The sequence below is a fragment of the Leucoraja erinacea genome, chromosome 10, assembly GCF_028641065.1.
Source record: "Leucoraja erinacea ecotype New England chromosome 10, Leri_hhj_1, whole genome shotgun sequence".
NCBI lineage: Eukaryota > Metazoa > Chordata > Chondrichthyes > Rajiformes > Rajidae > Leucoraja > Leucoraja erinaceus.
The window spans coordinates 36,413,913-36,426,426 of NC_073386.1; the positions used below are offsets into that span (position 1 = coordinate 36,413,913).

The 12,514-nt window shown below is 39.0% G+C and overlaps 1 protein-coding gene across 1 annotated transcript in view; it reads left to right on the top strand.

Annotated features, from left to right (window-relative positions):
• The window catches only part of astn1 (astrotactin 1), a 1,772,582-nt gene that overhangs the window by 699,392 nt on the left and 1,060,676 nt on the right, over positions 1-12,514 (top strand). The window contains exon 5 of the mRNA XM_055641960.1: positions 10,628-10,735. Coding sequence (XP_055497935.1) covers positions 10,628-10,735 — 108 coding nt within the window. The remainder of the gene's footprint in view (positions 1-10,627; positions 10,736-12,514) is intronic.

Here is a 12,514-nt window from a genome sequence, read left to right on the forward strand (position 1 = left end):
GTACTGTCTATGTGGAGTTTGCCCCTGTGATCATGTGGGCTTTCTCTGGGTGCTCTAGGTTCCTTCCATACTCAAAAAAAGATGTGTAGGTTTGTAGGTCAATTGGCGTTGGTAGAAAATGTTTTAATTGTGTCTATTGTGTAGGATAGCGCTGATGTATGGGGCATCGATGGTCGGCGTGGACTCAGTGGGCTAAAGAGCCTGTTCCCGTGCTGTTTTTCAAAAAGTCTTAAAAACAAGTCTGTGGGTTCTTTCCAGATGCTCTGGTTTTTCCCTACCTTCCAAAGGAGTGGAGGTTTGTAGGTTAATTGGCTTTTGTAAATCACCCCCAGTGCGTAGGATGTAAAACTGGGATAACATAAAACAAGTGTACAAATGATCGATGGTCAGCATGGACTCGGTGTGCCGAAGTGCCTGTTTCCATGTTGTTTCTCTAAACTAAAATTGATTGCTGCACACTCTCTACAATGTAACAGGACAAGTTCCCTTCCAAACCGTGCTCGACCCTGACCTAGAAATATGATACCGTTCCACTGTGTATAAGTTCTGGAACTTCCCACGGAAAGAAGTCGTTAGAATATCTTGACCATTGTTAAACTTGCAGTTCACCAGCACATTCTGCAGACAATTAGAGATGTGCAATAAATACCACCCTTGGCAAATGTGCAAAACCCAGATCCTGAAAGATAAATAAATGACAAAAAGAACCTTCACAGAGAGCTCCTTCAGCAGCTGCTGCCAAAAGCATGTCCATAATTGCATTGGAATTTACAAATTGTTTTTCCTGGTATATTCAATGGTGCACTTAAAATGTGAGATATACTCTGGGCTTTCATCTTTAGTTCATTAGTTTGAAGAAGCCGGCAGTTTTTAAAATTGCAAATGCACAATGCTATTCCATTGATCAGCACCCAATGACATTCATTAACTCAACCAGGGTCACAGAGGAGCTCACCAGATGGCTTATCTATGATAGATACACTATTAGTTTCATCATGTTCGAAACATTTATTTTATCAGGCTGTAGGTAACCCACTGTACATCATAGCTAGACACAAAATATTGGAATGTGGATACTTCTTATCCACTCGTGACTGCAGCCAAATGCCAATCCATCTCAATTTACAAAATTGCAGAGAACACCATCATAATGGGCCATATATCAAATAATGATGAGACAGAGTACAGGAAGGAGATTGAGAACCTCAAACCTAGGGACAAAACAACAACCTCTCCTGAGTCTGAAGAAGGTTCTCGACCCAAAACGTCACCTATTCCTTTACTCCAGAGATAATGCCTGACCTGCTGAGTTACTCCAGCTTTTTGTGTCTATCTTTGGTTTAAACCAACATCTGCAGTTCCTTCCTATACTTGCTGTACACCATGTAACTTCATATCTTCAAGCAAACGTCCTACTATAGGAGTCTCACCTCAGCAAGCGTGAAGGCTGGAAGAATGGTTTAGATTCAACTGAAAAAAAAATGTAATGCTTCAACAAATATCACAAAATTCAAAAAGTTCAAAAAGCAAGATATTTCAAACATTTCAGGAGAATGTCGGATGTATAGTTCAGCATTTGTGCACATACTCTTGTTCTGAAAGTCACCTTCATCTGGATTGATTTGTTTTGCACTGTGTCTTATTTTCTCACTTTCTGGTGCAGATAGTGGAAATAACAATGCTTGAAATCACCATTTAACCACAGTCTTATCATGGTATTGCATTAATTGCTAAGATGGTAAAGGCATTTATCCCTGTCACTGCCTCACCTAATAACTCAATGAATTATCAAATCAAGTGTGATTCGAGTTATGTTTATATACTGAATGGAGAACTGGCTTTGTTACCTAATATTTCAGTGAAAGACCTACTGGTTATGTTGTTATGCTTCTAACTAAAATCAGTGTGGATCTGGCGAGGAAATGGACAGGCGATGTTTTTGGTCGGACACTTCTTCAGTTCCCTTCTTCTAAAGAGTGGTTCTAACGCAAAATAATGCCTATCCATTCCCTCCCCAGACTTGGCCTGACCCACTATATGCATAGTGAAATCTGACTTCAACATAGGTTCTCAACACGTTAAATGTCTGGACGTTTGTTCTGTATTTGAGCCTCTATCTCGAACTCTACTCTCAAACTTTCTCTCCATGCTCCTCAACCTTCAACCATCCCCTTTCAAGCAACTAATTATGAAATTCACATATATAAAGATACGACTTCAATTACGGTAACATCAAATTCCAACTTTTAACTATGGGCGATTTGTTTTTGATTTTTCTAATATGATTATCTTAAAGTTATGTTCTCTTGTCACCATATCGCCCATTGATGGTAGTTTTGATGATTACCTTATATTAGTTCCTCATATTCATACAATTTTCCTTTAGGCTTCTCATGCTTTTCAGCTTTGGGTAACAAATAAATCTCAATTTTCTCTTCAACTCCTTATAACTCCAAGTTTATGTTAATACATTTCTCGGCATCTTCTGCATTGTTCAATTTTGCAATGTCAAAAACTACAAATAAACTGAAAAATAATTTATATTCCTTTGTTTTTCTATTGTGTTTCTCAATGTAGCATTCAACTTGTTTTTTAAATTATTTACTGAAGACTTTAATCAGCTCTTCTGTACCTTTTCCTTTAAACTTGCAATGATATGTTGTAGATCTTGGTGTTACTTCCAAATATAATGGATGGCTTTTTTCAGTGTTTGGCAGCATAGTGACACAGTGGTAGAGTTGCCGCCTTACAATGCCACAGATCCGGTTTTAATCCTGACTGGGTGCTGTCTGTATGGAGTTTGTACGTTTTCCCTGTGACTGCATCGGTTTCCTCCGGATGCTCTAGTTTCCTCACACATTCCAAAGACGTGCAGGTTTGTTAATTATTTGGTTTCTGTAAATTGTCCCGAATGTGTAGGATGGAACGGGTGATCGATGGTTGGCATGGACTCGGTATGTAGCCACGCTGTATCTCTAAACTAAACTAAACAGTGGCACAGCTAGTAGAGCTGCTGCCTCACATCACCAGAGACTCAGGTTCGATCCAGACCCCGGTACCGTCTATGTGGAGTTGCACATTCTCCAGGTGCTCCAGTTTCCTCCCACATCCCAAAGACATGCAGAGTTGTAGGTTAATTGGCCTGTAAAATTGCCCCTAATGGGTAAGGAGTGGATGAGAAGGTGGAATAATATAGAACGTGTGTGAATAGGTGATCAATGGTCGTCATGGACTCAGGTGGGCTGAAGGGTCTGTTTCAATACTTTATCTCTAAAACTCAAACTCTAAATTAAGTTCTAACACTATCCTACACACTAAATAATTTACAATTTCATCTAAGCCAAATATCATACAAACCTGTATATCTTTGGACTGTAGGAAGAAATCAGAGCATCCAGAGAAAACCCACACAAACCCGGATCTCTGGTGCTGCAATGCAGCAACTCTACCCCTGCTCCACTGTGCACAATGGTTCAAAATATATTATTGTACCATGTACCAAGGTACAATGTAGTTCCTTTTTTTGCTTAAAGTTCAATAAAAATCCTACGATACACAGGTAGAATCATACTTAAGTACAAGAATAGTAGATTATACTGAAACAGTACACAATAGTCACCAAGTTTCTGGTGTCATCTTGTCCTCTTCAAATTTCAAAATAGTTAAGAATGTAGAGTCTTATCTTGGCCATTAAAGCCCATTGTCTTGGCAGTGACCCTGGCTTAGTGTTGGCCTGGTCAAGTGATGTTGTAAATGTCCTTCACAGAATTCAATGGGCATTGAACATGTTAATTTCTTAACGTATAATATTAGTTAAGGCTAATGGCTAAACTATTGGCTAAACTAATGGCTTAACTAATGGCTTAGATTTTGGCTTTTCCTAAAATATATGTTAAGCATATATGTAATATGTCAGGATCCCACACTTGGAAAAGGGCCCTTTCTGGGTCAATACCTAGTTTGGTTTGATTCAAACCCTAATCCGAAGGGTCACCTATCCATGTTTTCCAGAGATGTTGCCTAACCTGCAGAGTTAGTCCAGCACTTTGTGTCTTTTTTTTGTAAAGCAACTTCTGCAGTTCCCTGTCATCCCAAATCATTAGATTGTTATTTTAGGTAGCTGGGTTTTTTTGTGTCATTGTTTCACTGTTCTGTTGAGAGTGGGAAAATCTCCCCTCTGTAGAGTTGTTGAAGATCTTGCTCTTGGTTGCAGGAGCACTGCTTAATTCCTTGGCTGTAATTGAAGCTCGTACACCAATGGAAATGCCCTGCCCACTTCTTTTTCTCTCCCCCATCAGGCTAGAAGTATAGAAATATGAAAGCGCACATCACCAGATTCAGTGAGTTTCTTCCCAGCTGTTACCAGGCAACGAAACCATCCTACCAACAACTAGAGAGAAGCCCTGAACTACAATCTATGTCATTGGAGAACTTCGGACTATCTTTGATCAGACTTTACTGGACTTTATCTTAGACTAAACTTTATTCTCATTATTCCTTTTATTCTGTACCTGTCCACTGTAGATGGCTCAATTGTAATGTCTTTCCGCTGACTGGTTAGTGCGCAACAAAAGCATTTCACCTGTACCCCGGTACACGTGACAATAAAATAAACTCAACTCAAGTAGTGAGCGTAGCTGCTAACTTGATTGACATAACTTTGCAGTGGCCAGGAAGAAAATCAAAGGCCACTACTCAGACTTGCAACTTTAGCTGAACCCAACGAAAGGTTCACTGTCTGTGAAGCCTTCATATTAATGAGAACACAATGCGTTAGCGCAAGATTAGTCTAGGAATGGGTGGTTACTTTGGTGGACCGGTTTATATGCTGTACCTCTCCAAGATCTTGTGAGCAGGCACCTACTCAGTGACCAGCATCCCCTTTACAACAGAATTGACCGCATTGACCCTGCTAATGGGTACCCATGATGTTCAGTTCTTCTGTCAGCTTAATCCATCTGCAATGTCTCAGAGCATTTGGACATTTGGCAGAGAGCAAGTAATATATCACCTCCCCCTTACAAGGTACTCATTGAATAAAAATGCTTGGATGTTTTCTGCTTCACTGGATTTGCCAAAGTGCACACCGAAAGTGACAGTATACGTCTACTGCAGATATTTGAGCTGTCTAAGTTGGGCATTGCTAGACAGTTCTGACCACAGCGTAGCCTGGCCACAGCGTACAGCATCACAGCAAGGACCAGGACAATCTGGGTCAGTCTTGGGAGTGATACCAGCAGAACGTCAACTGGATATGAATGAGAACTGCTGTAGAAACCAGAGTACTTCCACACATTCAGATCCATGGGTTTTATCCACTATTGTTGGAGTGTAATTAATACCTAAGTAAACAAATCAGTCAGCACGATATATCCTGAGCATGAGAAGCAATGTAAATAAAAGGAGGTGAGTGCAAATTTAAATCAAGTAGAGAAAAAGACATAAAAAGAAATACCAGTTCTTAGCTCACTGAAAGGGATGGGACAGGTGGATCAGGCCCAGATAAAGCCATTTTTGAAGGTAGACACAAGGAACTGCAAATATTGGCTTACCAATGCCATTTCCAATGCTAACCTTGAAAAGCAAAGGCATTTCCTATAAGCATTCGGGTCGAGTTGAGTTTATTATCATATGTTCAAGTGTAGTAAAATGCATTGAAATTCTTGTTTGCAGCGGTATCACAGGCACATAGACTCGGAGACAATCAGCGAAAAAAGAAAAAGTACATTAATTTGCACAACTTACACATACAATTCTGCACAACAGTCAAAATAAAAAAAAGATTATACAAAAATCAAGACGTTAGTGCAAAACAATTAGAAAAAATAAGCAAGTCCTTTGTAGTGCAAGTATTGCATTGTTGAGGTAGGATTACAGTTGTACGGGTTGGTTCATCATCAGGATGTTACCTGGAAGGCTGTATTTGATTGGATAGGCCGGATTTCTTCTCACTAATGCATAGGAGGCTGAGAAGTGAACTTATTGTAGTTTTAAAAATTTATGTGGGACAATGATAGGATTAATGAAATCGTTTTTTTTCTCAGGGGAGAGTAGTCAAGAACTAGAGAGTAAAGGTTTAAGGCGAGATGCAAGAAGCTAAAGGAGATCTGAGTGTTGTGGTTCACATTCTTAAACAGACAAAAATGCAAATAAAATTAGTAATCAAGCAGTATTTCACCAGGCGGGTGTAGTAAGGACTCTTTATAGTCTGTATCTACATACTATAATGTAGATACAGACTATAAAGAGCTCTGATCCCAACACTAAGGGGCAGTGATTAAGTACATGTATTTATACTCTAATAATCAGTGATTAAGCAATACCTTGTCTACAGAGCATAGTACAGCCTCTTGCTTCTTAAGATTGACAGGTTCTTCTGACAGAGGAAGGGTTAGCCATATATGGTTATATGAGAAGGCTATTTTTCTGCAGAACAAGCCTTTTGGTTTTTTCTACTTATGACGCACATTATAATCTTATAGAGCAAGGGTTAGTGCTGAGAGTCTGAACCTCTAAATGTTTATATTATAGAGGAGACGTTCATGAAGTCATACGTTATCTCGCTTATGTTATTGGAAAAGGGTACATCAACATTTTGTTAGCCTTGTTAGTGTACTGAGAAAAAGAGTTAGTGCTTTTTGCTGGCTTTGCAATTTAATAGGAGAAGGTGACTGGTTGTCTTAGTTTTAGCTGAATCCATTTTGTAAAGTTTAAATCTTAACTTCCACATTCCTTCCTCTTTATCAGTTTATGATAACATTCACAATCCCCGGTAGGTACATAATAATAATAATAATAATAACTTTATTTGTTAAGCACCTTAAAAACAACCAAAGCTGACCAAAGTGCTGTACAGAAAAAAGAAAACAAGCAAGACATCATAAAACAGGCAGAACAACAGAACATACAACTAACACGAGGCGCATAAATTACATACAAAAATCCAAACAATAAATTAAAAAACATAAAACACAAGTACAAACAACGCAGCAAAACCAAGCAAATAAAGTTAATAAACAATTCGACACCTCACTGGTCTACAAAGGCCATGGAGAATAGATATGTCTTCAGGAGTGATTTAAAAACAGCTAGAGAAGGGGCCTGTTTAACGTGCAGAGGCAATTCATTCCACAATCTCGGAGCCGACACAGCAAAGGCACGGTCCCCTCTGAGCTTCCGCTTAGTCTTTGGCTCAATCAGGAGCAGCTGATCATCTGACCTGAGAGAGCGGGAGGGCGAATAAGGGTGAAGAAGCTCAGATAGGTAGGACGGGGCAAGACCACTTAGTGATTTAAAAGTAAATAAAATAATTTTAAAACGAATCCTATACTGAATAATGGTCGCAAGTGATTAACATTAAAAATTAGAGCGATGATTAATAAACTGATAGAGCCATAGTGCAATATAGTATTCCAAAGTCCATCAAGCCAACTGATTGGCCAACATCTCCCATTTTACTTCATTGTGTCCATGTCATTGTCAACCTAATGGATTTTCTCAATTTTGGGGGATCTGTGGGTAGCAAGGTCATTATATTAGAGAATTCATCAGGAATCTAGGCACAACACTCTTCTTATTGTAATACAGGTTCCTCTTTGTTAATCTTTATGATCAATACTTATTTCATAGTAAAAAAGTTTTTTACATACAATAGTTGTAAAACAGTTAACACGATGACATATAAAGATTATCAAGAATTGAGCTGTCAACTATCTTTATGCAGAGCTTATAAAAAAATTAAGAGTAATATTTAGAATTCATACGTTTTAGTCTGTTACCATTAATTCTTATATTGCTTCATGCCATTTATCCATGACTGTGGGATCTGCAGATTCGTTTTTAACTTCTTTAAGAGATTAACATTCATAAGTTCGAATGTTACAAGATAGAACTAGAAGCATTATGTGTCTGATTGTAATTTGGTTTTGAATCTGACCTTGAGCTCGTAAGTGGTTATGGCACAAACCCAAAGTCCTAATCAGATAAAGAAGCTTGTTTACCTTTCAGCAGCTAGTTCACTGCTTAACAATCTATAATTGTAGCCCTTCGCCATTACAGCGTGTAAGCAGGCTGGCATGTTATTCCACCACTGCTGGCAAATCCACGAAACAATAGCCTATTGGTCTTTACGCAGGGATATGGGGTAAAAGGCTGAACATAGGTCAATTACTGTAAAGATGTCGGCTTCTGTCATTGTAGATGCCAGAATAATATTGGTATTAGGTACTAAAGCATTATTTTAAATAGCTCTCAGGTCTTAGACAAAACACCATTCATTACGTCTTCCCACTTTTGGGATCTATTACACAGACTTTGCATTTTCACTAATAGTAACTTCCACATGAGGAACAATTTTTTCACCACTGAGTGGGGAATTGGGGAATGTTTGGGTTGAACTGCCAGTGGAGATAGTGGAGACGGATACTATCACAATGATTAAAAGATATTTGGATGTCTACTTTGATAGAAGTTTACATATTCTGCTGTGCTGCCTTAACATAGAAACATAGAAACATAGAAATTAGGTGCAGGAGTAGGCCATTCGGCCCTTCAAGCCTGCACCGCCATTCAATATGATCATGGCTGATCATCCAACTCAGTATCCCGTACCTGCCTTCTCTCCATACCCCCTGATCCCCTTAGCCACAAGGGCCACATCTAACTCCCTCTTAAATATAGCCAATGAACTGGCCTCAACTACCCTCTGTGGCAGAGAGTTCCAGAGATTCACCACTCTCTGCGTGAAAAAAGTTCTTCTCATCTCGGTTTTAAAGGATTTCCCCTTTATCCTTAAGCTGTGACTCCTTGTCCTGGACTTCCCCAACATCGGGAACAATCTTCCTGCATCTAGCCTGTCCAACCCCTTAAGAATTTTGTAAGTCAGAATGTCATTGTTCTGTTTGGGACTATTGACAATAAAGCACTCTTGACTCTGGACTCTTGAAAAGGAGCAGAGGGATATGGACCCGATACAGGCAAATGAGATGAGTGTCCAGAGGCATCACAGTCAGAATGAGGTGGGTGGTAAGGGCGTTATTGTGATTCAGTGATTATTTGAGAGAAAATGGAAAGCTAGATGAATTGACAGATAAGGAATGTGATGAGGAAGGCAATAAATAAATTCCACTTAAAATTTGTAACTTTTAAAATCTGCCTGAAAACGTGAAATTTGATTATTTTTGTGATAGTTAATTGTCAGCAGATAAATTAATTTTCAGTTTCTGAGATTATCCATTTGCATTTCATTGTACTTACATTTATAATTACCTGCTCTAAGTGTTCATTCTGTTTCATTCTGCAACTTATTCACAAAAATGCAATTTCCGGATATTTAGTGCATGTTAGTAATAAAGTGATATCAACATGCAGCAACATGCAGACAATGTAACACAGACAATTACTTCTGAATAATGTAGTTAGTTATGGTTTTGCATGCTCTTAAAAGCTCAGTCACACTTCATTTGAATGGGTACAGGATTTTCAAGGATTTTTGCATTAAAAATAATTTATGTCTTTGTAATTTGCATCAGTTCTCTAATCAGCTATTATAGAAGGGGAAGCAGCAACAGAACACTGTGTGGAGGGGTGTAGTAATTTAAGTAATTTAAAGTGTGGCATTTTTCATGTGTTATTGCCAAATAACCCATTTTAGAGCAGACACAAGAGCAATTTTTCCTCTGTTACCAGGCTTCTGAATGGTCCTTCCATAAATTACCCTGAGAGTATTGAGAGTGGTTGTGATAGTGGGATGACGTAGAACCAGTGTGAATAGGCGATTGATGGCTGGCATGGACTGGGTGGGCTGAAAGGTCTGTCTCCACCCATATCTTTCAACCAAACAATCCATCAAATTGAGTAATGGTGCTGTCCCACTGTACGAGTTAATTCAAGAGTTCTCCCGAGTTTCCCCTGATTCGAACTCGGAGAATTACGGTAATCGCTGCTCGTAGGTACTCGGGGCTCTCGTGGACATTTTTCAACGTTGAAAAGGCTTCACAAGATTACCGCGTTTTTCCGAGTACCTACTGTTAGTGTTACGAGCCGCTAAGAGACGACCCGAGCTCCGACGTACCCGCAACGTACATTCTACGTGCTTACCACGAGGTTGATTTTTTTTTAAACTCGGGAGAGCTCTTGAATTACCTCGTAATGTGGGACAGGCTCTTAAAGCTTTCATGGGTCTGAATCATTAAACCTTAGCTCAGTGCCACTGGTTAAAATAAATGTGCATCAATTTTTATATTTTAATTTAATGTCACGTGTACTGAGGAACAGTGAAAATCTGTTTGTTGCACGATATCCAGTCAGCGGAAAGACTATACATGATTACAAAAAAGCCGTTCACAGTGTACAGATACAGGATAAAGGGAATAACGTTTAGTGCAAGATATAGTCCAGTAAAGTCTGATTAAAGATGAACCGAGGGTCTCCAAAAAGGTTTGAATGAATGAGGATGGCTCGAACTTTGATGCTGTTGACCACACAAGTGCATTGAGGTCTGGTCCCAGATGCATTTAGTTTCCTAACTCATCATAAGTCAATTGCATTTCTATAAAATGGTGTATACTGATTGCTAGCATGTTCACTGCAAATGACCATAAGTTGCATTACTCATTTTTCTTTGCAGCTGGATCGGCCTTTTTGAACCCTGAAGGTGATTCGGGAACCGAAGCAGATAATGAACCTCAGCTGACCTTTTACACAGACCCTTCCCGCAGCAGACGTCGGAGCAGAGGTATGCTTGAGAACTACTCTTATTTCATTGGCATTGGAATATTGTGTGCAGTTCTGGTCTCCCCAATACACAAAGGATGTGGACACTTTGGTAAGGCTGTAGAGGAGGTTTACCAGAATGATGCCTGGATTAGCTACATGGAAATGTTGGACAGACTTGGATTGTTTTGGCATATGAGTATATATTGCTGCTGCAAATAAGAATTTCATTGTTCCATTATCAGGTACATATGACAACTAAACACTCTTGACTTAACTTTTGATGAATAACTGCATCTTGGTATAAATTATTCTATTATTTGGATGTTATTCCAATTCATACCCCTGTGCATTTTAAATACTTTTAAATTTCTAGATATTGTAAGACAATCAATTTACCATTGAATCTCGTGAGTCTAAAGGGGTCGTGGAAAACAAGGTCCAGGCAAAGGAACCAGGGATCAGAGGAACTAAGGCCACAGTGTATTTAAAGGTAGCATGGTAATTCGGGTCCCATTGTATCTAAAGGATACGTGGGGACCATGGGGGTCCACAAATTGAATATGTCAACCAGGACACCAGTATGTTTAAAGGGAGCATTGTAACTGGACCCCAGTATAATTTAAGGGATGCATGGAAACCAGGAGCATGATGTCTACAAAAGGAATGTGGGGACCACGGTCCCCGTGTGTTTAAAGGGAACATGGGAACTGGGGTCCCATTGTAATTAAAAGAATACATGGGGAACACGGGGTCTCTTAAGGGAACCAGGACCCCAGTGTGTGTAAAGGGAGCATGGTAATTGGGGCCCAGTGCATTTAAAGGATATGTGGGAACCAGGACCAGTGAGTTTAACGAAGTGCAGGAAGTGGGGTCCTGGCAAGCTTAAAGGGAGCAGAAAAATAAGTATCCAATGAGCCAGATACTGAACCATTGGGATTTCTTAATAAATGTAGTCTGAATTAATGGAATTGTAACTTCCTCCCTTTTAACTGGATTCCCATGACTACATATGAAAAACGACATTGTATTTATAAGCCACAATCTACTTCCCTCTGATCTGATGTCTTATGCTTATGTTTTATGAAATGAACATTAACAGAACTCTCTAAAAAGCTTGAGGGCATTTCCACTGGCAGTATTAAAGAAACTGAACCACAGTTTTCTGATTTCTTGGCTATGTGATTTATGAAGTAACCCGACCCTTAAAATGTGATTTATGAATTGTACAAGCTCTAAGGTGTATATTATTTTCTTTATGTCATCTGAATCCTTCAATTAAGTTACCTTTCAATGCCATTCTCCCAATTCTCCATCAACCTGTCTCCGTGAGTAGTTGTAACTTTAAACTTAAACTGCATGCATTAGATTAGATTACAGCCTGTAACCCGGTTCCTATTTCCTCTGTTCCATACACCAATTATATACAAATCTGTGAATTGGATTACAACCTGCAGTTTGTCTGAGAATCCATTGTTCTTTGTGGAAAATTGCCTGAATGTGTCAGTGAGATAAAAGATTGTAATTCACTTTAAGGGACAAATTGTTCTTTTTTTAATAAATCACTTGGCTAACTTCATTGGATTGTATTCTACAAACCTTCCACTGTATTCATGTCTGTGATGGCTATCATAGCTAAGATGGGCCATGAAAATATAAGGTAGTTGATATTTCTGTTCAATTACATATTTCAATCATTTTTAACAGTGACCTTGGATCCTTAGCCCCAAAAAACAAGGTGTTTATCTCCAGTAATACATCTCTGATCCTTCATTTGTTTTTCATGGCTTTGTGCCACCAG